Raw genomic sequence first — 27899 nt, 5'->3', positions numbered from 1 at the left:
TGATTAACTTGTCTCCACCAACACTTAGCCTAAACCTTATTTTAGTTTTTAAATATACAAATTAAACCTTTAAAAATGATCTGCAGATAATTCTTTCCACCTGATTGATTCTACTTGTAGATCATTTGTGAAATCTATCCCTGCAAGCCAAATGACGTCATGATGACGTTATGATAACGTCCTCCGGTGACTCCGGTGACGTTCAGAACTAGGCCAGATCACAGCCAATATGTATATGGGGATTATCTTGACCTCATTACCAGGACGTCATATGGACTTCTTTGTCTGACAGCATTATCGTTATTGTTTGTAATGTTAGTTGAAATATGAGCATATGAGGTTATATTCTGGTACATATCTCACTTATGATATTTATCTGGCCTCCATTGGAACCTCTCTGATTAATCCAGGAATTATGTTGGTTAAAATCAGGTGATATTCTAGGCCAGATCTGACTAGTCATGGTTTGTCTTAATCTGGCCCCTATTGAGACGTCACTGATTGGTCCAGGTCCTGACCGTGCTGACTGGGATACCTCCATGTTTGTTCATGTAACAAACACAGAGTTTCAAATAACAAGTCTCCCCTCTATTCTGTTGACTCTGGGACCTGGGACTTTGGTTGGATTCTGAGCTTACTTTTTAGCCTCACATTGATTTCATTAGAACTAAAATAAACATGAGTCTTAAATGATTGTACAGATCAATCCGTTGTTTTACTTTCAAATTAAGAAAACTAATTGCTCAACAGCTTAATGTTATTCCATGTACTGGACTACTGTGACATCATTTACCAGAACACCTCTGAAACATCTCCATTCCTTAAATGCTGTCCGTGTCCTTATTGTGTCCCAATCGGCACTTGTCTCTTTTTATTTATTTATTTATTTTTTAATGCAACATTTTATTGAACCAGCAAAGACTTCTTTGCTGGTTCACCTTCAGCTGTTCCTGTTTCTGATTATATTTATTCACTTATCTATTTTATTTGCATTGATTGTTTTATTTCATAAAAAAATTATTGCATATTTTAAATGTGTAGAATACCTACAAGTATACTGATGTAGTGCGTATGACATGGTGGAAGATCCTTTGTGTGCAAGTCCTTGAATTGTTTTTGTTCTGTGCTGTGGTCTGAGGACCCCCTCGAAAACGAGAAGCTGCATCATAAGGGGCTTTAATATCCTCTGGTGAAAATTCAAAATAAAAATAAATCTTCCATGTTCAGCAAATTATTTGTACGAATATTTCGTAAAGAATATACATTTATGAACCTTGATCTGAAGTGAAGACTGTTCATGTTTATTTCATGTTTAATAATGATTAGTAAAACATTTACACAAGTTGGGATCCTGTGACAGTGACACACTGTCACAAAAAGTGACAGCATAACGGTATAGAGACCATACCAGTATTAAAACAAGTTGTTAAGATATAAAATATAACAACTCTAGGACACAGCACACAGACTGACATTCAAACAAATAAACTAAAGAAATGTAACAATTTTTAATGTTGCACACATCAATTAATTAATCCATTATTATTTGCTCTTTCCTCTCCAAAGGTTGAATGGCAGACAGGAGCTGACAGTTTTCTGTGGACAAATCCCCTGTCTTTTAGCACTTCCAGGAAAGGTGGAAAGTGGTCCCTAGATTACCTGATTATAATCTGGGTAAGGTCACAACTTTAATCAAAACATATACATAATCATAGCCTACATATGGTTTATGAAGATCAGATTGGGGGCTCAAAGGTCATTGGTCTAAAGGACATATTTTCCATTTTAACTCAAAAACAGTTAAAGATAATATGTTGACATGACAGTAAGGCACAATACATTTTATTTTTCAAATACTTTTACTTCATTGGATAGTACTTTATTGTATTATTATTATTATTATTACCCTTATTACCCTTATTATTATTGTTATTATTTTCATTTAGCTGTATATTTTATTTTCACTTCCCCTAGACAATTCCATTCTCTCCATCCTATAAAAAAATATCTTCTGTTGTTTATTCAGATGGTATTTATCTGTGCAAGTCTTCATGTGTGTTCCATTGCTCATGGATCAGTCCATGGTCTCTCCATACAGCACACTCAGCACTGACCCATAGACCCCGCCCACTCTCTGAGCAGGGAAGCTTCAAATCAGGGCGGGACATAGATTCTGAAAAAAAAAAGAAATGTTATCAGGAATTGTCCCAGTGGTGGAAAAACTACTCAAATCCTTTACTTAAAGGGAGAACCACCCATGTTCAACATTGATTGAACTATGTCATTAACCAAGGAGTTGTTAAAAAATAAGAGAAAAAGTCCCCCCCACCCCATCTGTGTTGCCGAACTGGAGGATTGATTTTGGGGTTTGGCTTGCAAAGTACACAGTGATGATATCGTCACAGAGTGGGTGTGGGTAGTCCTCCCCTTTACTTGAGTAAATGTACAAAAGTATTGGTATCAAAATGTACTTAAAGTACAAAAAGTAGAAAGTACTCATTATCCTTCACACGTTTTCAAATGTAGGCCAATAAAATCTTTTGAAAATAGCAGATCTACCAGCTCACAATGTGTCGCATTGCAATCGATATGATGCATGTCAAATTAAGACAAGGACACTGGAAGAATATACAAAAAACCTAATACTTACATATTGCATGTGATATCGGGAACAACCTACAATACATGGATAAGATGACAAAGTAGAGCAATGAATGTCTGGATGTGTTTTATTAGACAAAGTTTATTCAATTCAAATTTGTATCATGTGGCTGATGTCTGATGCAGTGTTAATAAAATACTTTTTTTTCCGATCGCCAAAATAAAAGCCTGGTTCACGAGGCTAATAAAAGACTGACGGAAAATGACTACCTTTTTTCACTGACGAACACTAAATAAAAACTAGGTTAAACTAAAACTAAGACTAGGTCGTCTAAAAACTAAAAACTAGACTAAGCCAAAATACAGTAGTTTAGTTTAGTTGCACTTGGGTGTTGCACTTCTAAAATAGCAGATCTACAAGCTCACAACAATCAGCTTTATTTCAGCATGCCACCAAGTGTAAAATCAGGCCCTTCAAAATACATGTTTTAGACAAAACCAACTGTAAATTTAGTCGACAAAAATGATATAATAGTCAACTAAAACTAGGCTAAAGCTAAAACATTTCAGATGACCGAAATATGACAAAAACTAAATCAAAGTTTAAAGCCCTGTGGGCTGTGTGCTTCAAATAAGATACGGAAAGTTACATAGAGCAGCTTTAATTCAAAGGTTTTTTTCTCTGGTGGTGTAATTTCTTTACATTGATTAGAAGTTTGCATAGGAAAAGGTACAGTTTCGTAACAGTACAGTTCACTGGTACAAGGTCAACTAAAAGGAGATCCTAGTAAGTGTTTCTGCTTATTTTGCCCAGGAATCTAAATATCTCATATAACATTGAATGAGAGACAGATAGAACACAGTACTATGCAGTAGGGCATTCACGAATAGTGATTTTTAGTATTCGGGAATTATTCGACCTCAAAGTATTCGAATAGTCGAATATTCTACAGGAAAATATATTTTTCATCCAATAAAAACGAGCAATTCTCGGTCTAGTAGTGACAGTTGCATTAGCTGGCTCTTCCAGCTAATGCAGGGATTAAGGATGTTAGGGATTGGCACTCCTTTAAGGCCTTCGGTAAGGCGTTCCACTTATTGGTGGTATAGCAGGAGAACAAGTTTGACCCTTTGCAGATATGTATTTCGCCCAATTTTGTCTTTATTTTGTATTTTCTTTATGACACAATGGTGACTCATGCTTTGAATGGTGTGTTGGCATAATAATATCGATATGGTATTGATATGGTTAAAAACAATTAAGAAATTCATTTTTGAGTATTATTCCATCACACATTATACTAAATAAATGTTGTTGTGGTATCAAACTGGATACTCACAGTGCGTGGCTCTTCGAAGTCCATTTATTTCACACGTAACCAGTGCAAAACTCTCCACTTGTGCCCTACATTGAACCCAGACAGAGTGTCCTTCCCTCAAATATTCGTTGACTGAATATTGAGTCAACGTACAGTAAGCCGCTGCAGATGTAAAATTGATAATATTGTCATGCTTGAATTTCAGGTCACGTCTCTGGTTCAGAATATAAAGATTAAAGTCCAATAATTACCTCTGCAGGTGGGAATTGGTGACCAATCACCATTGTCATAGCAGACCACTTCTGCTGGCCCCTCAAGCTTATAATAGTTAACACACTCGACCTTCAGTGACATTCTCTCTGGTTTCACAACGCCATCTTGAATTGTTGGGAATGTTCCACAACTTTCAACTGAAATTAAACAACAGTGAAAATCTGTAGCAGCATTTTAGTGACATTGGTGAACATTTTAGCACCATGAAATGAATTGTTCAAAACGGTTCAATTCAAAATAAAATTCCCTTCTAGATTTCCATCCTTTTATTCAGTAATTAACAACTATCATTAGAATATGTTTTCTAGGCTTCAACATGGGCTCCAATCAGTCAAGTGAACAGTCAGATGTTATGTAAAAGAACACATAAACCTATGAATTACTTGGTACAATTAAAGGTCTAGTCCAAGCAGGTTGGGATGAGACATGGGGGGCAGGATCTCCTGCAAGATGGAGACACATAAAAATAAGATGAACAATACACGCATTTCCTCCAGATCAGAACCAAATGAAACCAACATGTAAAAGGACACATAGACTTATGCATTACCCTGTACAATTGGAGGTCCACTCCCAGGTTGTGGTAGGACAGGGGTGACAGCATCTTCTGCAAGAATGCATAACAGACAGATATATCATGTATTATACCTCCAGAACACAACCAAATGAAACCAACATGTGAGATATTTTCACTATAGCTTGTATTAAGCATATGGAGCGGTACAGTTCAAATAAATAGCCTAATTACAATAAAACCCTGCCCCTCCCTGATTTGTGTTCAGTTGGAAGTGGAAGAGACAGTGAGAGCACTTGCATTCTACCAGTTGAGTGGCCTTTAGAGCATCTCCCTGAGATTGGGAGGCATAGGGTTAAATCCCCGGCAGAGTCATACCAAAGACTATAAAAATGGGACCCTATAGTCTCAAGGCTTTGATTGGGTTTAAGTTCCTGCGAAATGCCCCAAGCAACATGACTTGGGGATATACTTGTGCTGTACAATAAGCCACCTGCCGCTACAGAAACAGGAGATAGGCTCCTGCCCATATGGGCCACATGGCTCGGGTTGGTTTGCAAGGATACTTGAATGTCTGTATGACTTTTGGTGTAAAGGGCCTTAGGTGTATTTCTGAGTTTCATAAAGCCTGATTTTCATACTTTGTGGTATAGGACAGTGTCACCCACCAAAAAAAGCCTCATTATCAATCAAAGCCATGAAATAAATTTAGGCACTTTTGGGTGTGCAGAGGCTGCCCTTTTCCGCTCAGCACCTCACCTATGCAGGTCTACTGGCAGATGAGCACGGTCAGTGTTTCTTATTTAAAATGTTTTCACTATTCAATCAAATATAACTAAACATAGCTTTTCATGTGATATGTTACCTTTACTTTCATATCCAGGAATTCACATTATAGACCAGTGGTTCTCAACCTTTTCAGGCCGTGACCCATTAAACTAATATTTGAACTCGGGACCCCACCACCCTGACAAGCACTTGGAGGAGTTGAGGCATCACATTTAATACATCAACATAACTGAAGATTACTTTTAGACAAGATGTAGAAAATGCCAACTTATTCAAACTGCTCCAGAAGTTCTAAGCCTTTTTTGTGGCAACCCTGAGAGGATTATTGCCACAGAATTCAGGGAGCATCCACACAATGCCCCGCTGATGGCACATATCAAGTTTGAGGGAAATTAAACCTTGAATTCAATAGGCTATAGCTCCTCAGGTCCTTGAGAATTTTAGAAATTGTATTTGATTTGAAAGAACATAAAATGTGTCTGGGGAGCATTAATGAAGGCTCATGTCAGCGAGGAATGACTTGTTGTTTGTTTTTACAGCATTGTGATAGAAGCTGGATTTATAATCAAGTGTTTCACAGTTGATAATATTGTCATACTTGTATTTCAGGTCATGTCTTTGATTCAGAATATAAAGATTAAAGTACAATGACTGCATGGCTTAATTACCTCTGCAGGTGGGACTTGTTGACCAAGCACCATTGTCATAGCAGACCACTCTTTCTGACCCCACAAGCTTATAAAAGTCAACACACTGGACCTTCAGTGACATTCTCTCTGGTTTCACAACGCCATCTTGAATTGTTGGGAAGGCTCCACATCTTTCAACTGAAATTAAACAACAGTGAAAATCTGTAGCAGCATTTTAGTGACATTGGTGAACATTTTAGCACCATGAAATGAATTGTTCAAAACGGTTCAATTCAAAATAAAATTCCCATCTAGATTTCCATCCTTTTATTCAGTAATTAACAACTATCATTAGAATATGTTTTCTAGGCTTCAACATGGGCTCCAATCAGTCAAGTGAACAGTCAGATGTTATGTAAAAGAACACATAAATCTATGAATTACTTGGTACAATTAAAGGTCTAGTCCAAGCAGGTTGGGATGAGACATGGGGGGCAGGATCTCCTGCAAGATGGAGACACAAAAATAAGATGAACAATACATGCATTTCCTCCAGATCAGAACCAAATGAAACCAACATGTAAAAGGACACATAACCTTGTGCTTTACCCTGTACTGGAGGTCCACTCCCAGGTCGTGATAGGACAGGGGTGACAGCAGCTTCTGCAAGAATGCACAACAGACAGATATATCATGTATTATACCTCCAGAACACAACCAAATGAAACCAACATCTGAGATATTTTCACTATAGCTTTTATTAAGCATATGGAGCGGTACAGTTCAAATTATAAATAGCCTAATTACAATAAAACCCTGCCCCTCCCTGATTTGTGTTCAGTTGGAAGTGGAAGAGAGAGTGAGAGCACTTGCATTCTACCAGTTGAGTGGCCTTTAGAGCATCTCCCTGAGATTGGGAGGCATAGGGTTAAATCCCCGGCAGAGTCATACCAAAGACTATAAAAATGGGACCCTATAGTCTCAAGGCTTTGATTGGGTTTAAGTTCCTGCGAAATGCCCCAAGTGTCATGTCCTGGGGGAGTACTTGTACATCATGACTGCATAATGTACCGGTACCTGTACTGTACAATAAGCTACCTGCCGCTACAGAAACAGGAGGCTCCTGCCCATATGGGCCACATGGCTTGCTTGGTTCTCAAGAATACTAGGTTACTTACTTGCACATGTCCCTATCCCTCTTGACAAAATGTCTGTATGACCTTTGGTGTAAAAGGCCTTAGGTGTATTTCTGAGGTTCATAAGGCCTGATTTTATAGGACAGTGTCACCCACCAAAACTTTTGGGTGTGCAGAGGCTGCCCTTTTCCGCTCAGCACCTCACCTATAGCCTTACATTAAGCGGCACCTGCAGTGGCTTCCGCATTGATGACGTTGATGGCTGCAGGAGCGTCTTACCGATTATACAGACAGGTCGGGGGTATGGTCTGCAAAGCTGCTATTGCGGCTCTACACATGCACAAATGCGAAATATAGCTTCCGGACAAGTTCTACAAGGTTTAAGCGACTTGTCTGGAAGCCTTGTTTAATGTAGTAGTCCGTATTTTTAAATAAAATGAGTTTTTACCAAGTGTGTGTCGATTGCAAATCGAGCATCTCTGGTTTGGTTAAATATGGCTGCACTTATCACGTGACGTTCATCCATTCCCCCATTCGCTCATACAGAAGAGGAAGAATGCACAATAATGCTTCCAGCCACCAACAGGCGCTGCTGCAGCTAACATTGTAGCAAACAAGGAAAAGCAGTACACTTGGTAAAAACTAATTTTGTTTAAAAATACGGACTAATACATTAAACAAGGCGTCCGGACAAGTCGCATACATCTTGCAGAACTTCTGCGATGTGCTATATTTCGCATTTTTGTGCATGTGTAGAGTAGCAATTGCAGTTTTGCCGACCATGCCCCCGACCTGTCTGACTAGTCGGTAAGACGCTCCATGCAGAACGTCCCAAAGCCACAATGCGGAAGCCACTGCAGGGGCGAATTTATGTAAGGCTACCTCACCTATGCAGATCTACTGGCAGATGAGCACGATCAGTGTTTCTTATTTCAAATGTTTTCACTATTCAATCAAATATAACTAAACATAGCTTTTCAGGTGATATGTTACCTTTACTTTCATATCCAGGAATTCACATTATAGACCAGTGGTTCTCAACCTTTTCAGGCCGTGACCCATTAAACTAATCATATTTGAACTCGGCACTCGGGACCCCACCACCCTGACAAGCACTCGGATATGTAGGAGTTGAGGCATCACATTTAATACATCAACATAACTGAAGATTACTTTTAGACAAGATGTAGAAAATGCCAACTTATTCAAACTGTTCCAGAAGTTCTAAGCCTTTGTTGTGGCAACCCTGAGAGGATTATTGCCACAGAATTCAGGGAGCATCCACACAATGCCCTGCTGATGGCACATATCAAGTTTGAAGGAAATTAAACCTTGAATTCTCGGGTCCTTGAGAATTTTAGAATTTTTATTTTATTTGAAAGAACATAAAATGTGTCTGGGGAGCATTAATGAAGGCTCATGTCAGCGAGGAATGACTTGTTGTTTGTTTTACAGCATTGTGATAGAAGCTGGATTCACAAGTGTTTCACAGCTGCCGCTAGATTTGCATGGTGTGTGTGTGTGTGTGTGTGTGTGCGTGCGCGTGCGTGCGCGTGCGTGCATGAGTGTGCGTGCGTGCGTGCCTCCGTGAGTGTGCGTGCATGTGCTTACCTCGACACACTGGGGCAGCACCATCCCATCCATTACTCGTGCACCGGCGTTTAGGCCTACTGGACCCTCGGACCAGTTGGTAGCTAAGATGAATGTGAATGAATACAGCATGTCAACGGTCATGTCTTCACGGTCAAGTCAAATGAAATTCACATACACTTTCATGCTGTTTAATAAATGCATTTCCAGATGTCACACGCGCAGAGAACAGCTGAGAATAGCAGACCTAAACCACCTGCCGCTACAGAAACAGGAGATAGGCTCCTTCCCACATGGCTCGGGTTGGTTCACAAGGCTACTTGCACATGGAAGCTCACAGCGGTCACATCCGCGACACGGTTGTGAGCTTGTATGTCAGCTGTTCTCGGCACGCAATAAATAATGTTACGGGGTGAAGAATATGTCTCGCTAGGTGTGTCTCAAAAGCCAACACACACAGGAGATGGAATGAACTGAAACCAAACCGTGTCACGGCAACCAAACTTGCTAATTAATTCGGTCCTTGTCCCTTTTGTGTCCATATATGGAGAACCCTGATCTCATCAATATCAAGCCCATATCTGGAAATGCCCATATATGGATATATTGTGTCTCTGTTGTGTGTTTTATGCAATTTTTGGCAAAGACATTTGGCGTATGGAAAACAAGAGCATACCAAGCTGTCTAATAGCGTGTTTATGTATGCAGCTTGGTAAAAGCGAATTGATCCCAGTTTAGGACAGAGGACAATTTCACGAAAGTAAATCGCTGTGTGAGTAAATGTGTCGTCATACCCTGAGTGGCACGTGTACTCGACCTTTGACCCAAAGACGAAATCCTCTCCCTCCACAAGCTGCCACTCTGCATGCTCTGCATCGCCAGGGGGACCACATCGGACTGTAGGTTATTTATTTAAGGTTAGTTTGATCCAAAAGGAGGGGCGGGTCATCAAATATTGAGGTTTTGAGGTTGTGGTTTGGTAGCCAAGGAGTGTGTGTGCAAAGTTTGGCATGGATAGGGGCAACGGTGGCGGAGATATGAGTAGGGCAAAAGTGTACGTGTGACGTGTGACATGTGACAGACAGACTGACAGACAGCCGGTGGAGGTTTTGTTAACTGCGACCCACTCTGATTTAACACGGACAGTTTGTGTAGGCAGATGGGCGGGCGCGGCGAATCTCTCCGCGAGTCTCTGGCCAATAACATGTGGTCCCCCCCCACCCCCTCTGCTCCTCTGCTCAGCGCAGAGAAGCTGCTGCGTCATGATGTCAACACATTCGGTGTGACTCTCTCTGCACTCTGATTGATTTAGGGAAATTCTACACTTGCTACAACAGTGATCATAACGCAATCGCCCAGGCTTCTTTTTCTTTCTGATCGCCAAAAGAAGCCTGGGTTTCCGAGGCTAACTGCGACCTGATACAAAGCTGCTTCAAACACTGCAGAGTGCAGTGGGAGGAGACGGCCGTCCCCGCCCAGTTCTGCACGCAGCAGGGAAGGATACTTGGAATTGTAGGAGTTGAGGCATCACAGTTAATACATCAACATAACTGAAGATTACTTTTAGACAAGCCTTTTTTGTGGCAACCCTGAGAGGATTATTGCCACAGAATTCTGCTGGGAGCATCCACACAATGCCCCGCTGATGGCACATGTCAAGTTTGAGGGAAATTAAACCTTGAATTCAATAGGCTATAGCTCCTCGGGTCCTTGAGAATTTTAGATTTTTATTTGAAAGAGCAGAAAATGTGTCTAGGGAGCATGCAGACATTGATGAAGGTTCATGTCAGCGAAGAATGACTTGTTGTTTGTTTTTTACAGCATTGTGATAGAAGCTGGATTTATTATCAAGTGTTTCACACCCGCTCGCTAGATTTGTATGCGTGTGTGTGTGCGTGAGTGTGTGTGCGCGTGTGTGCGTGCATGTGCTTACTATGACACACTGTGGCTGCACCATCCCATCCATTACTCGTGCACCGGCGTTTACTGGACCCACGGACCAGTTGGTAGCTAAGATGAACGGTCATGTCTTCATTATAACAAGTCAAATGAAATTCACATACAATTTCATGCTGTTAATAAACACAAGCCAACACACACAGGACATGGAATGAACTGAAAACAAACCGCGTCATGGCAACCAAACTTGCAAATTAATTTGGTCCTTGTCCCTTTTATGCCCATATATGGAGAACCCTGATGTCATCAATATCAAGCCCATATCTGTGAATGCCCATATATGGACATATTGTGTCAGTCTCTGCGTGTTTTATGCTATTTTTGGCGAAGACATTTGGCATATAGGGAAGAGCATACCAAGCTGTCTAATAGTGTGTTTATGTATGCAGCTTGGTAAAAGCGAATTGATCCCAGTTTAGGACAGAGGACAATTTCACGATGAAAGTGAATCGCTGTGTGAGTAAATGTGTCGTCATACCCTGGGCGGCACGTGTACTCGACCTCTGACCCAAAGACGAAATCCTCTCCCTCCACAAGCTGCCACTCTGCATGCTCTGCATCGCCAGGGCGATCACATCGGACTGTAGGTTATTTATTTAAGGTTAGTATGGTCCAAAAGGAGGGGGGGTCATCAAATATTTTTTTTGAGCACTTGTTTAATTTTGTATATTCTTTTTTTAAATCTAGTTTTGTTGTTTTTCATACGTGTTTTACTAAGTCTATATTACATTTCTCTTGTTTGGTGATTCATTGGTGTCTCCCACCTCAGAAGTTTTCAAACAGCGGAGGGAAAAGTTGAAGATACCAAGGATTCGTCAGAGATGTCACTGTGGTTTATAAGTTGCTTCAAGCTTCAAGCCTGTGCTACTTCCTACTTCCGGGTTGGATAAGAGTGACATCACTGTCAAATCCTTGGTATCTTTATCCTAGCAGTTTCGCTGTTCACGAGTGTGAAAACTGTGCATTGATGCAGAATGACAACAACACGCTGTGTATGTATTTTCTTTGTAGACTAAATCTACTGCCGATTTAGTCGACTAAAATCCTTTGATATTTAGTCGACTAAAACTAGACTTTTCAGATGACTTCAATGTGACAATTTATTCAAAAGACTTTGACTAAAACTAACTCAAACCTTGCTGTCAAAATCAACACTGTTATACATTTATGATCAGAAAATGTTCACTTACTGACACATGATTCAATCCCGTACCACTGACCATATAAGCAATCAATGGATTTGTTTTTGCCTTGTGCAACAGAATATCCTTTTTCACACTGATACAATACGTAACTCCCCTCTGGAAACATGGTCTGGTATTCATGCATGATGACGGCATGGGGTATTTCACTAGGATGTGGACATGCATTTCTGTCCCCTGTAAACAGTTCAATTAATAGGGTAAAGTTAGAAACACTTTGTTATGGATACAGGGACTTAACTGTTAACTTTTTTTTTCCTTTTCTTTGTGTAGACAAACATCTTACTTTCACAGATTGGAGATGATGTCCAGCTTCCATCTATACATGTTGTTGTGGCACTTCCACTGAGTGTATAGACTTCATCACACTTAATCCTAATCTTTCTTCCATTCTCATATGGAGGAGGTTGGTATTGTGCATTTGGGATCTCTGGGTTAAGGCAACCGTTTTCATCTGAAAAAAAAATAGCATTTGCAATTTTACATTTGATTGACCGTACATCAGGCCTGGCGGGGCCGCTTCCGCAGCGTCGACAAAAGAACACTCGGGAAACGAACGCTCCTTTCTCGATCTGACTGATGTAGGCCTATTGTAGCATTATGCACAGCGACCACAGGGTGGGTGCAGTGCCCACCCCCTGATTATGATGTACTATCATGTGAATTTTATTAGCAGTTTGCAGAATTTTATTTTTATTTTATTTTAATATTTAATTAGAAAGCATTCATTTTAACAAATGCATGTGTTTGTATAATATAGATAGAATTACAGCATATTATGGCACACTTACCTATACATTGTGGTGTCTGTGTCCAGCTGCCATCTTGACATGAGCTTGTTGCCCACCACCCCTCTACGTTAGGTTTACGTCCCTGGTCACACCTGTAATGAATTGTTGCTCCATGAGGATACGTCTCTTTCTCTGGTGCAAAAAACCCTCCCTCCACTTCGGGAGCAGGACAATCTGTTTCCCCTCTTTGCCCTGAAACAGAAAAAGTTGTACAAATTCTAGTTAAGAAAGAAACAGAAGAACAAAATGAAGATAATTTACTGTTTTGTTAGGTGCTAATTCAGTACAACAGCAGAAAATATAAGTGCTTAAAAAACGTGACCATCAATATGTGCCTTCAAATATTTCGAAACATTTGAATAGAAATTAGATCACTCTAATACACTGTACAATAAATGTCCCTTTTCATTGAGAACCATTGAATGTGTTTTTACATGCCCAAAACGGGGCAATTCCTGTTTCCTGTTTGCATTTGCACACATGGGACTAGAGAGCAGAGGAGAGAGTTATGTAATCTATTACTCTAGTTAAACAATACATAATACTTATGCATTACTTGGCACAAGTGCATGTCCAGTCCCAGTTGGGGTTGAGACACCAGGCGCAGAATCTCCTACAAGAAGGTGACAGATATAAAAATGAATCTAGCTACAAGCATTTTAGGGGTACAAGCCATCATTGACCCAGAATTAGCAACTGTATATGAACAACATTTCTAAACATTATTAAACACTATTTCTATTTATCCAAGAGGTTTCACCTAGCTTTGTTTGGTTTCGTAAGTCTATTTCCATTCCTAAATAATTTAAAAGAGTTATTCATTCATGTTCATAAAATGTGCACTTACTGTCACATGGTGCAACCAAATCCCAATCCCACAAACCAAGAACACACATAATGGATTTGCTTTTGCCTTGTGCAACAGAATATCCTTTTTTACATTCATATGATAAGGTCTTCTCATCAGGAAATATGGTCTGGTATTCATGCATGATTACTGCATGAGGTATTTCATCAGGCTGTGTGCATCCAAATACATCCTCTGTATGAAAGAATATGTTAATTACGGAGAGGAGAACAAAAAAGATAAAGTTAGAAACACTTCACAGGGATTTGATTTTTAAAACATTAAACTGTGGTAGGGTAAGTGATATTCTATGGTTAAAACAAAACCTTTTTGTTTTGTTAAAAGTTTAAAGCACTCTTTACTGATAATAATCGTTGCTGTAGAGTGTTTGTTCAGTAACTGGTCTCCCTGTCTCTCCAGCTCTTTAATAAACAGGGGGATTTTTATCAGGTACAGTAGGTGACAAAATGTCAGCCAATCAGGAGAGTGTATCCATTTATCGGCTTATATTTTTTATAGTGTTCCAGTTCCAATTCTGTCTGCTCAAGTGGTTTATTTGTGTCATCACTTTCAATTCCACTTATTTAATCTGTATCCTGTTTAAGGTCTCTATTCTGATTGGATAAAATTGGTAATGGTATCCCAACCTAAAAATGCATTTTCTGTTTAAACAAAGAGCCGGAGAGACAAGGAGACCACCCTGGCCACAATATGACTTCCGGTTGGTTCTAGCAGAAGTGGCGGAAGTGCTGTGTCATGTCAGTGGCGGAAGTTACGTCATGCGTTGTAGTCTTCCGGTGAAATTCTCACGGCGGAAGTTGAGCAGTCTCTGCCTGATATTGTCACCAGGCTTTTCTCTTTGCAGATGAGTAAGCCTGGCTATGCAAGGCTACATGGAGACTGAACAATAGCAATTTTAACCAACCTACCTTTAACAAACATCTCATATGCTTACTGTAACAGATTGGAAGTGATGTCCAGTTTCCTTGTCTGCATGTAGCAGTGGCAATGTCATCACTGATTTCATACCCTTCATCACACTTAATCCTGATCGTTTCACCGTCCTTGTATGACCTGCGAGGGGGGGTGTATTGTGCATTGGGGATCTCTGGGCCAAGGCAATCGTTTAGATCTGAAGAGAAAGCATTTGCAACTTATTTTATTCACCATGTTCACACAGCAGCCACAGGGTGTCACAGTCACAGACCTTTGTGTCATTGATTGTTGTTAGTATCAAAACGTCCACCTCATGTCCGTCAGTGAGTGAGTGTTTCACTCTATTAGACAACATTTTGTTAGCTATCGACTTCAGTCCCTCCCCCCCATAGTTCTTCCCTCCCATATAAAGGCAGGCCCATCCATAAAGGCAAGTTGTAAGTAACACATTTTGTGTAATAAGGGTGTGCCGATATTGCCACCTCACGATACGATATCTGTCACGATATTAGGCCTCGATAACAATAATATCACAGTATTCGATATTAGCGGAGCAGTTAAGTGCTACAATCTTTCAATTTATGATAAAAGCATGAAAATTGGCATGAGCAGTCTCCATGGGTCACTTGACAAGAAAATTGGCCGAGGGAATTGAAATTTCAATATGGCGGCCATTTTTCAAGATGGCCAACACCTCAGTGCAACAGTTAAAGTTATACCATGTAACTTTTTTTTTATAAAACAAATCTTAAAATTGTCCTAACTGTTAAATCGCTAAAGTTTTAGAACACCCACTCTGTTATTTTCAGCTTCTGAAGCCTTCTCTTTATATGTTCTTAGCAGTGACAGGGGCGGGATTTCCCGGCAAAATGACGTAATCTGCATCATCTGTATACGTTGTGTATACTTTGGCCAATCACATCGCAGATCATACACACATGATACACTACCGGCCAATAACCGACTCTTCAGGAAGTAGCTTCCCTCAGCAACCAGTGTTTACGATGGTGAAGGATTCTTAACCTCTTATTCCCCAAATCCTTCTCAGAAAATTACGTTCTACCACTCCATGGATTCGTATCGGTTGCGGTGGTTTGCGGCGCCGCGGCGGTGGTCCGCGGCGGTGGTCCGCGGTGACTCCGGGCGAAAAACGGGCGAAAAACGGACGAAAAAAGCACCACTAGTTTAGCAACTTACACAGTATAGCTTTAAGTAATATAATGGTTTATTTGGTGATACAAGCATGAAAATTGGCATGAACAGTCTCTGTGGGTCACTTGACAATAAGCCACCCACAACTACTTGAAATTTCAAGATGGCGGCCATTTTTCAAGATGGCCACTACCTTATTGGAGCAGTTAAGTAATATAATGGTTTATTTAGTGATACAAGCATGAAAATTGCCATGAGCTGTCTCAAAGGCTCATTTGACAAGAAAACACCCACAGCCACTTTAAATTTCAAGATGGCGGCCATTTTTCAAGATTGCCACCACCTAAACGGAGCAGTTAAGTAATATAATTGTTTAGTTAGTGACACAAGCATGCACATTGGTGTGAGCAGTCTCTACGACAAGAAAACACTTCCAACCACTTGAAACTTCTATTTTCAAGATGGCCGCCCCTGGATCCTCAAAAGATCCATTGTCTCATAGAAATGTATGTATTTTTCATTAAGGATGATTTGGTGTCATTTGATTTTAGATTATGCTAAAGAACAAATTAACACATCAAAATACAATTGTGTTGATCAGATTAGAAAAGAGTGAATATCTGCACTACCAGGGCACACTGGTGATATATCACTGCTGTTAAACTCAGAATGGGGTTCAATGTCAGCTAATTGAAAGTTAGTATCCCAAATGCTGTCTAATTTACCCCAAAACAGTTAGATAGCCGCACCTGAATTGACAGGTTGTGCCAGCGCGGAAGAGCCGAGCCAAGGTTAATGTTTTAGTTAACCGGATGGTGTACAGATCGCACAGGATTTAAATGGCATTGGATGAACGATCGGACTAAGTGTAGGGTTAAGGCATGAACTTAGTTGTATCCCATACATTAAAGTGCTTTGTAAAAGTTGGTAAAAGGATAATCCCTCTGCCTAAGACATGGCAGAAGTCATCATAACAGTTGAGAAAACTAACTGGGACAGATGTTTCATTTGTCAGCAGGTCACCAAAAGGAAAAACTAATTCAGCCAAGTTTCAAGCTGTAAACTTAAGTTCAACAACACAGAGCTGGAAAGGGCCCAAAAGAGAGCATCTACTGCTGCTGAAGACACCGAAGATACCCAAGATCCATGTCAAGAGGCCAAGAAGATCCCAGCCCTCAAAAGCTTTGTGCTTTATCTGTGAAGATGAGAGTGCAACGTCCCCCTTACATGACGCAATGACAATGAAACTTAATGAAAGGGTTAATGAATGTGCCAGGAATCTAAGCGACAAGAAGCTCCTGGCAAAGCTTATTGCTGGTGATGTTGTTGCACAGGAATTTAAATACCACGCTGCCTGTCTCGTTGGACTGTACAACAGAGAGCGAGACCATCTCAATGCCCTCAAGCATGAGCAGAGCCTCAAATGCTCAACTAGCCATAACTGGTATCCCTCTGTTTTTTCAGAACTTGTCATCTATATCACGGACATGAAGACCACAAGTGATGGCACAGAACCAGTTATATTCAAACTTGCAGATCTAGTCTCTCTCTACAAGCGACGACTGCAGCAACTTGGTGTCGAATCACCAAATGTGAATTCAACCAGACTAAAAGAGCAGCTGCTTTCTAGCATTCCTGAGCTAGAAGAACACAAGGCAGGACGTGATGTACTGCTTGCATTCAAAAAGGACATTAGCTCTGTTCTTTCAAATGTAAACAAATCCAGTGACGCTGAAGCCATTCACTTAGCTAAGGCTGCCAGCATCATACGTAGAGAGATGCTTAATCACAAGACAAAGTTTGACAACAAATTTCATGAGGGATTTGTTGAAGAATCCATTCCACCAACGCTTCTTCAGTTCATCTGTAATATTGAACATGGTGTAGATATCAAGTCAAATTTGAATCATGGGGTATTCAAATCAGACATTGCAATTGCACAGTTATTGCAATACAATTGCTACTCTAAGTGCAAAGATGGTGCAGCAACCATAGACACTCAAAAGACCGCACAACTCCATTTGCTGTATACATTGGGATGGTGGTGCATGCAAAGACACGAAAGCGACAACTTATTGATATGCTTCATGAGAATGGAATTAGCATCTCCTATGACAGGGTGTTGGAAGTTTCCGCACTGCTAGGAGAATCTGTGGTGAACTAATATGTGGTAGATGGGGTTGTCTGCCCACCTATTCTGCGAAAGGGACTCTTCACCACATCTGCTCTATGGACAACATTGACCATAATCCCACAGCAACAACAGCAAATACCTCCTTTCATGGTACAAGTATTTCCATGTTCCAACATCCAACACTTAACAATGGTGGCGAGATAAGGCCATCACTCCACCTTTCAGATAACAGACCAAACAAGGTTCCTGAGATTCCTGAATCCTTCTCTAACATCCAACCAGCTTTCTTCAATAAGAAAAACCCAGAGCCACGTCCTGTAGCCAACCTACCATTGCCAGACCCCATTGTATTTAGCAGAAACTTTGCACCTGATTATGAATGGCTGGAGAAGGTTAGCCTAACCCAATAAGTCGATGCTTCTTCCACTATAACATGGTCAGCCCACCATGCATCCCAAAGGAGGAGCCAGGGTTTTAATGTCAGCATTACATCACTGCTTCCCCTCTTCAGAGACCAGGCCCACTTTGTCGCAACAATAAAGCATGTAATGGACAAAGTTAAGGAGACTGTAGCTTTTCTGAATCCAGGACAAACGCCAGTCATCGCTGCTGACCAGCCACTAAAGAAGATACATATGTGATCATGTTTGGAGGTCTACATATTGAAATGACAGCGTTAAAATCTATAGGAATGCTACTCAAAGACAGTGGCTGGACTAGTGCCCTCATTGAGGCCGGGGTAGCCTCACCTGGTACAGCAGATTTGTTTCTTTCAGCCTCAAGTGTAACCAGAACACGGTACGCACATCAGGTAACAGTATGCAGTCTGTATGAGCTCATGAAAGATGCATACAATGCGTACAGGGAAGAGACACCTGATGACACCAACACCACTTTTGAAGCATGGTGTACAGAGCAGAAAAGTCCACAGTTCAAGTTCTGGTTTCTCATCTATAGGATGGAGCTGACCATTCTCATGTTGATCCGATCATTTCGAGAAGGTAACTTCAGACTGTACCGTGAGTCACTGTTTGAACTTGTCCCATACTTTTTTGCTAACAACAATGTCAACTATGCTCGATGGCTTCCAATACACCTTTCGAGACATGATGTGCATTGAGGAGCAACATCCAGAAGTGGCTGCAGAGTTCCATAAGGGGAACTTTGTAGTACATAAGTCAGACAGGGCTTTCTCTGCAGTGGCAATTGATCAGGCTCATGCATGGCACAATGCTGTGATCAAAGGTGATGGGGGAGCAGTCGGGCTGACAGAGAACCCATCAGCACTGCGAAGATGGATGTTAGCAGGTCCAGAGGTGAGCCGTCTAGTTATAAACTATGAAGCTGTGTCAGGAGTGTGGTATCGGGCCTACAGCATATCATATTTGGAATATTATATACAGAACAGGCTCACACAGTTGAGTACGAAAGGTTAAAGTTTGTGCTACCAAGCCATTTAAGAGCCAGCTGTCTCTTATCTTATTCTAGACCATAGTGGCTTTGTTGTCTTTGACTGTCCCGAGACAACCTGCTGGGTTTATTAGATCACAATCAAACAGTGAGTCGTTAAAGACTCACCTTTGGGGCAATGCGGACCTTAAGACCTTAAGGGTAGCAGCCATCTGTCTACTGTCTTTTATCTTAATTTAGACAAACCACAACAGCGACTCAACATTCCTCTGGTTTGATTATCTTGATCTTCTGGGTCAAGAATGACCCCTGTGGACAGTAAACAGAGGGCCACAAAGAAGGAGCCATAAAGTGACCCCAGGCATAAGGTGGAGAGCACACGTGGTGGCAGAGTTAATTATAGCTTATCTAGTGTCCCTCTGTCTGCCAGGTACTGTGGTATTCAAGAGACCACCTTTACTGACTGACAGTTACTCAAATGTTCCTTTAAGGTTTATTCTTTCTAGCACTAATCTTACTTGGTGGATAGGATTAACATGATGACACAATTATAACATAACATGTTAGAACCATATACTAACATAGGACTTCAATCTAGACAATAGTTGTTTGTTAAAAGCTAAACTTTCCATTTAAGCTAGTCTCCCCAGGGGAGACCGAACAGCTGAGGGCAGGGGGGCATGCACTAAGGTGTTCTGAGGGTCCCTCGTAGACCAATGGCAGAGGAGGACCATGGGGGTGAGAATTACCCACAGGAGAAGATGGGAGGGCTCTTCTAATGTATAAAATGCATGTGTTGAGAGAGCTTCTGTGTGCTAGTGGGACCTGGGGGTGCGAGTGGGGAGAGGAACCTGGGGTGGTGGAGAGCTGGTGGGATGCTGTGGTGTGGATCTGGTGGGGTGGGACTGAGGGCCTGGAGCCTCAGAATGCTGTAAACTTCTCAACTCTGCCTGTCAATAAAGCTTTTTGGACATCGTTGGAAGCCTGCCTGGACCCTCACCTTCTTTCCAAGGAAGATCCACAGAACTTCTCATACTTCTGCAGCTCATTGCCTCCTAGAGTGTACAACAGCAGCTCATAACAGACAACCAGTGCTCTGCTGAAGGAATAATCGATAGGATTCCACAGGAGCTAAGATAATAATCACCATGAACAAACAGAGGCTGCCCAAAAAGCATTTTTGGAGAAAGTGAAAAGACTCACATCAGTGATGCGGGAAATGGGTAACCCTTTCATGGAAGAATCAGATGATCTGCTTGTGTTGGACACGAAGGACATTGTTGATGCCGGTTCAGCTGAGCTGATAGCAGTACATCACCAACAAGGCAAAGAACAGTTCAAGTCTTTCATGACAGATCTACAGAACCCCCGACAGTCCATGCTCTTTCTCAAGAAGAATACGGTAACGTTCTTCAAGCACAAGCCAGTTGTCAGTGGAACAAATTCCAAGATGAAGGAACTTAAGGATGACTTCCAACTTTTCTCCCGACTATTCATCTCTTGCCAGAACAGGCAGTTTGACTTACAAGAGTTCTTCGTGCATGAGAACCAATCAGCTCCCACCTCTCTCAGTGATGGAGGGAAACTCCACACTTGTACCAAATCACACCTGGTTGATATACTACAAGCGAAAGTGACATTGCCCGAAAAAAGCCAGAATCAGATGTTCTCATGATATGATATGATATAGTACTTTATTGTCAGTTCACACTGAAATTTGTCTTACGACACAGCAGTCATGTATTCAAAACATATATACAAACATTTGTAACACATCAAGGCATACGTGACACGCTGAGTCGCGGTGCAGCCCCTGTACCAGCGCACCAAAATTTCACTTGCATGAAAAGAAAAGAGTTGTGAGAGAGGGGGGTGCAAGCTTTGCGTGGGGGTGAGGGGGGGGGGGGGGGGGGTTTGCAGGGATTTTGGGTGATAAAAAAACCAGTGCTTCCATACTGCACCTCCAGGTTTGGGAGGAACTGCGTGGGAGAAGGGAAAAAAGAGCCCTGACAAAACGTGTGGGGGGGGGGGGGGGGGGGGGGGGGGTTGAAGGCGGGTGTATGGTTGTGTGTGTGCTTGCGTGTAAGTCTGGGAGTCATGTTTGTGTTAGCGTCAGTCTGTGTAGAAGCTTCCAGATAACAGCCTAGGTCAAAATGTCTTTTCGCTATGCGATAACACCCTGAGAAAGGCCCCAACCCGAAGTCAAAACACCAGATGTCCATGAGGGAGTAGGCATGAGGGGGTGTGGGGGGGGGGGGGGGGTAGGCTTTCTTCACAGTGTCTTCTCCTCCTTGGGGGAATGGGGGGGGGGGTCCAATCCGTTGAATTCAGCTTGTTTTAGAGCGAGTGAAAAATAGAGTATTCACTCTAATGTCCGTTTCCTGGTCCTTTGTATAGGGCAGTGAATCTCTCCATCAAAGTTTTACGATCAATCTCCATGTTGTTATCTCCGTAATGCCTCAGCTCAGCGATCAGTGTTCGCATCAGTCCGGGCACACGGCCCTCTCTCAGTTCATTGATCGCCCCGTTCAGAGTACCCACAGCCCTACCAATTTCAATTAGCATGGCAGGCAGCCTGTTGGCTCCTTGGATTGCTGCCGTCTTGCAAATCTTCCGATAATCCAGGGCAATGCTCGTGCCAATCAGCAGAAAACCTGTTATCACCGTTCCGAAAAGATACGTTCCGAAAAGATACTTGACTCCCCCAAGCCAGTTTTCTTGATGAGAAGTAATCAAAAGCAGGAACCAGGTAACCATATCCATTGTTAGTAGTTTGGTAATTCCGAAGACAGTGTAGAGAAAAACTCTCCTTAAAGCAGCGGGAAGACACACGAGGGAGGGAGAGAGATAGAGAGAGATAGAGAGAGCGACCGCCTTCGTTGAGAGCTAGAGCAAGGTGGATCATAGTGGATGGATCAGCTATGGTGAATACACTGCCACCACGTTCTATCAAGACATTTGATGAATATGTAATGCATGACATACTTCCAAGAATAGAGACATACAGCCATACATACAGGCGGACGGACATTGTGTTCGATGTTTACTGGAAGTCAAGTCTGAAGTCTGAGGCAAGGTCAAAACGGGGAAAAGCAATCAGGAGGAGAGTAACAGGCACAGGCAAAACTCCGTCAAACTGGCAAAGCTTCCTAAGGGATGAAAACAACAAGCAGGAATTGTTCCATTTCATTGCTGATAATGTTACGGAAATGAAAACCAATATAGTCATTGTTACGAAGGGGGAAGATTCTGTTAGCAACCAAGCTGCTAACCTGGATGAAGTAGCCCTGTGTAGTCATGAAGAGGCAGACACACGTATTTTCCTTCATGCCCAGCATGCAGTGAAACAAGGACACAAATCCCTGATGATCGACGCCAATGACACCGATATTGTAATCATAGCCACTTCTGTTATGCCCTCTTTGATCCAACTTGGCCTTGAAAAAATGTGGGTGACTTTTGGCAAAGGAGAGAAGACAAGATGGATCCCAATACATGAGGTGGTTTCAGTCATAGGACCAGAGAAAACACGTGGTATCCTCTTCTTCCATGCCTTCAGTGGTTGTGACATTGTGTCATCCTTCAATGGAAAATCTAAGAAGTCTGCCTGTAAAACATGGGAAGTGTGTGATGAGGTCTCAAACACATTTGCAACACTCAGTGAATGTCCTTCTGCAGTTAAGGATAGTGACCTGCAAGCTTTGGAGAAATGTGTTGTATGACAGGTCCAGTGATGTCACAACTGTGAACGAGGCCAGGCTTGATCTCTTTGCCAGGAAGCAAAGACAATATGACTTGATCCCACCAACCCAAGCAGCACTCAAAGAGCATGCCAAATGTGCTTCTTATGAGGCTGCATACGTGTGGGGACAGGCATTGAAGCGACATCCCCAAATGCCGAGCCCATCCAACTGGGGATGGGTGAAACAGGACGAGGAGTGGAAAGTCTTCTGGACACCACTTCCACCTATTGCGGAGAGTTGTTGGGAGTTGACCAAATGTGGGTGCACCAAGGCATGTGATGCTTCAGATATGGACTCACTTGCACATGCCTATGTAGTTGCCCCTGCTAGAACGTAGTTGCATGTTTCTTTTGCCAGAGTTATTCCCTGTTGTTGTCAGGTGGTAGGTAGGGATGTTAATCGACGCATTATTGGCGAATCGACGCGTCGCGGCCGAAAATCGACGCGTCGATCGACTTTTTTCACTTTTTTTTTTCGCTAAGCAGCAGCTGAGAGGAGAGCAGCACAACGGGCCGTTGTGCTGCGTTGTCAACGGCGCATTACTTTAAACAACACAACGTATGCTGCACCCATCAGAACTTGCATCAAAGCCCTAATAATAATGATAATACATAATTGCTATTCCTTGTTAGCATGGAGTCTGTTCTCTAGAGACTAGAAGCAGAGTGACAATAAGTCCATGGAACGTGCGGGAGCGCTGACCGCTCGCTCTCATATATCCCCGGTGTGTCGCATTAACGTTAAAGAGTAGTGTGGTTTGTGATCATCGCACACAACGGCGACGCTGCCATTAACAAGCGAGCTTTCGTGTCAAGCGTGCATGCAGAGGCAGGAGGTAAACAAAAGCATCCAGTCCATAGAGTCAGGCAAGTCAGCGCGCACTGCTATGACGCGCCCGGTCCAGCAGTGTTTCTCAACCAGTAGTCCGCGGACCTGACTAGCGCCGCATGCATGCGAATGCACAACACATGCAGGCATGCACTCGTCTCCGACACAGACACACACACACACACACACACACACACACACACACACACACACACACACACACACACACACACACACACACACACACACACGGTCCTCTCACATATGGAAAACATTAACCCTTATAACGTTTTTGAACGATTAAAACCTTTTTTGGGGGAAAAACTTTTGAAAAATAAAAAAATATATATATTTTTCGACTTTTCGACTCGTACTTTTTGAGTCGCGGTGAGCGTGAGTCGATCGACGCGTCGATTTCCGATTTTTTTTCACATCCCTAGTGGTAGGCCTGTGGCTCGGCTTCCCCTCGCCACATTGGCGCATCGTGTTTTACTTTCTCACTCGCCTATTACTGTGAAACTTTAAGTTGTTACTTTGTAACATTGCTTCCACTGCACATTTTCAGTTTAGTTCCTCAGTATGCATCATTCAGTATTGCTCATTAATTATTTTGGAGCACTGTCCGTTCAGCACCACAACTGTGCTAATTTATTCATCTTATTTTCCCAACCCCGAAAAAAAAGGGAAAAAAAAGAAGAAAAGTAAAAAAATAAAAAAATAAAGTAAAAAAAGACAAAAATAATAATTAAAAAAACTCCCTTGTGACTGTTACCTTGTCGTGGTTAGGGAGCTTGTGTACCTCAGTGAACCCTGAGAGCTATTCCGGTGGGAGGCAACTCCTGGCAGGTTTTACCAAACTGGACAGGTCGTGGGCGAGGAGTCAGACAAATCACAGTCAAACAACCTTCCTTGACAGAGCCTTTTGAGGAATCCAATACACTTCTATGAGGAAATGATTAATTTAAAGATCCACATGGCGGGCGGCAGTCATCCTGAAAAATGGCCGCCATTTTGAAATTTCAAGTAGCTGTGAGTGGCCTATTGTCAAGTGACCCACAGAGACTGCTCAAGGCAATTTTCATGCTTGCATCACCAAATAAACCAGTATATCACTTAACTTCTCCACTAAGGTGGTGGCCATCTTGAAAAATGTCTGCCATCTTGAAATTACAGGTAGCTGTGGGTGGGTTATTGTCAAGTGACCCACAGAGACTGCTCATGCCAATTTTCATGCTTGTATCAGCAAATAAACACTTATATCACTTAATTGCTTCACTGCGGTGGTGGCCATCTTGAAAAATGGCCGCCAACTTGAAATTTCAATTGCCTCGGCCAATTTTCTTGTTAAGTGACCCATGGAGACTGTTCACGCTTTTATCATCAACTGAAAGATTCTGACCGTTAAAAGCTGTTAGCCGCTCCACTATATATTGCAAGAAATGTCATCAACAATATATCACAATATCGGTAACTGAAAATGAAAAAATAAAAGGCAAAAATATGGAATTATACATTTATTCCATCATCTTACAAGATTATTGTGTAAATTGGCTAATACGTAGATGAATCTTGCTTCCTCAAACAGTAAAGAAACACTGACTGCAACTTTGTAACCTGCCCACAATTTGTCTGTACACAACAATAATCAATCCATAAATAAAAAGCATGTAGTGAAAATGTAATTGACAAGAAACATGAAATAGGTTTGTCACATGTACAAAAATGTGCATGCATAGTGCCTCCTCTTAACAGTAAAATACTGACTGAAACCTTTAATAACCTCTCTAAAAATATTGTGCAAATTACATTTACAGGAGGAAAAATACTTTCTCAATAGTGACAGTGCTTAGCAAGTATCACCAATTTGTTTTATGTTCTTATTGCTTTGATAATAATACAATCAAATACAATGAAATTAAATCCATATCAGTGGTGAGGATGTATGAATAAATACAATACAATTAGGGAGATCTAGCTACGGGCAAAGGGGGAAGTGCAAAAGGGATCAATGAAAAAAGAAATTAGTCAGGCCGGGACTCGGGCCAGCCCAGTTAGGGCCCAGTAGAGCCGGGCTTACATTTTCAGGCCTGTTGAGAACTCTAACACAGGCACAGACACATAGACACACACACACACACACAAACAAGCACGCACGCACGCACGCACGCACGCACGCACACACACACACACACACACACACACACACACACACACACACACACACACACACACACACACACAAAATCACACACAGACACACACAATGTTTTGCTTGCCAGCATATTAATTGATTGAAGAATTCAGCAAAAGGCTTACTTAAATTGAGGTCCTTTTTTAACTCATAACATTGAACGACAGACAGACAGAACACAGTATAGGATATCATCAGGGAAACAGTCGCAAAATAAAACACAATGCAAAAATAAATGGTATTTACTATTTACACGTACCTATACATTGTGGTGTCCTTGTCCAGTTGCCATTTTGACATGAGCTTGTTGCCCACCACCCCTCTACGTTAGGTTTACGTCCCTGCTCACACCTGTAATGAATTGTTGCTCCATGAGGATACGTCTCTTTCTCTGGTGCAAAAAACCCTCCCTCCACTTCGGGAGAATGGCAGCCTCTTTTCTCCCTTTTCCCTGAAACGGAATAATAATTACACATTGTTTATTCATTGTGTTATTTATTCCATCCATTCATCCATCCTCAACCGCTTATCTGGAATCGGGTCGCGGGGTTAACAGTTCCAACTGAGATTTCCAGAGTTCCCTATCCTGAGCAACCTTATCCACTAACAAAATGTTCTTACCAATGCCTCAAGAAAGAAACCGAGATGAACAAAATGAAGACATCTAAAGTACATTTTGTTGGGAGCTATCTCAGTCCAACAGCAGAGTTCAAGGAAGGTGACAACAAGTAACACATATTAAGCAGCAAGTGATTATTCACAATATTGTTGCACAAACTGTTGTAGAATTGGAAACTGTTGTGAAGTGGAAACTTACGTTCACATTTGGAACCTTGGTGATCCCATCCTGTCAGTAAACACAGTAGTTTGAAGAAGCCCACAAAGCCAACGTTACAAGGCACTCTGACTGCTGACCCAGGAGGATACGAGGCCTTCAGACCCGTTGTGTCGAAATTGGAGTCATAATGTCGGCTCGATAGAAACGACGCAAGTTGGCAATCTGAGCAGTAAAAAGATAACAGACACGTTTCATTGTGTATTAATTCATATTTCCATGTTTGTTTCACCCATTAGACCTGGAACTAAAAGAAATTGCAGATATACAAGCTCACAGCCCGGCACCGAGTGCCGCTCTGTGAGCTATTTTTGAAAGATTGTGTTAAGTTGCACAAGTCTTCGAATATTTTGACCTGATTCTATGAATGTCTTCTAAATCCTTCTTCAAAATCTGTGGTTCTCAAACTTTCTCATGTCAAGGACCTCCAAAAAGTGCATGCATTTGGCCACTGACCCCCTCTCAAAATATGTTGTTCCAGGGACCCCCAGAAGAAGATATATTCCAAGATTAGCAAAAGATTTCACGATTTTTCTAAAGTAGCGGATCTACAAGCTCGCAGCGCGGCACTCTGTGCCACACTGTGAAATTGTGTATCTGCCACCGCTCAGTTCACACGGGTGTGATTTTTAATAGTTAAAAGGATATTTCACTTAAAAAAACCTTTTTGTCATTTTATCCTCTAATCTGGCTTTTATGAACACCCTGGACGGATTTTAATACATAATATTTTGAGATGTGAGTCAGCAGCCAAATACATATAACTCTCTGTCTGTGACATTAAAAACCTTGAGCACCACAGAAAAAGAAAGAAAAACACAACAGAAAACTATTAGGATTTAGAATACATTTTTAGGTAATTAAATATAGACCATTGTCTTACCTTGCACTCCCACTGAGTTCCCAGTTTGCATCCATACAAGAACGAAAAGCAGACTGCCGAAGGGTTTCACATGCATGTTGTTTATTCTGCATTAAACACCATCGGTGAGTGACTCCAGTTGTGTTTGTAGAGACTCC

General features: G+C 41.7%; 2 protein-coding genes across 2 annotated transcripts in view; one reads left to right on the top strand and one right to left on the bottom strand.

Moving 5' to 3' along the window:
- Positions 1 to 27899, top strand: part of LOC308285914 (coagulation factor XIII B chain-like) — a 263356-nt gene that overhangs the window by 18741 nt on the left and 216716 nt on the right. The window lies entirely within an intron of this gene.
- Positions 1281 to 27899, bottom strand: LOC308285512 (coagulation factor XIII B chain-like). The gene is made up of 22 exons (XM_080726282.1): positions 27763 to 27899; positions 26862 to 27044; positions 26304 to 26495; positions 14606 to 14782; positions 13651 to 13845; positions 13360 to 13416; positions 12804 to 12995; positions 12299 to 12466; positions 12001 to 12189; positions 11289 to 11391; positions 10785 to 10861; positions 9646 to 9748; positions 8873 to 8955; positions 6735 to 6788; positions 6570 to 6629; positions 6165 to 6323; positions 4744 to 4800; positions 4577 to 4636; positions 4172 to 4330; positions 3942 to 4082; positions 2651 to 2676; positions 1281 to 2173 (listed from the first exon to the last, which is right to left on the bottom strand). The coding sequence occupies exons 1-22, from the start codon at positions 27836 to 27838 to the stop codon at positions 2150 to 2152; spliced, it is 2535 nt and encodes an 844-aa protein (XP_080582408.1). The 5' UTR covers positions 27839 to 27899; the 3' UTR covers positions 1281 to 2149.

This window comes from Nannobrachium achirus, assembly GCF_963921795.1.
Source record: "Nannobrachium achirus genome assembly, chromosome: 5".
Lineage (NCBI taxonomy): Eukaryota > Metazoa > Chordata > Actinopteri > Myctophiformes > Myctophidae > Nannobrachium > Nannobrachium achirus.
The sequence above is the reverse complement of the archived record's forward strand: the minus strand, read 5'-3'. Positions and strand labels throughout refer to the sequence as shown.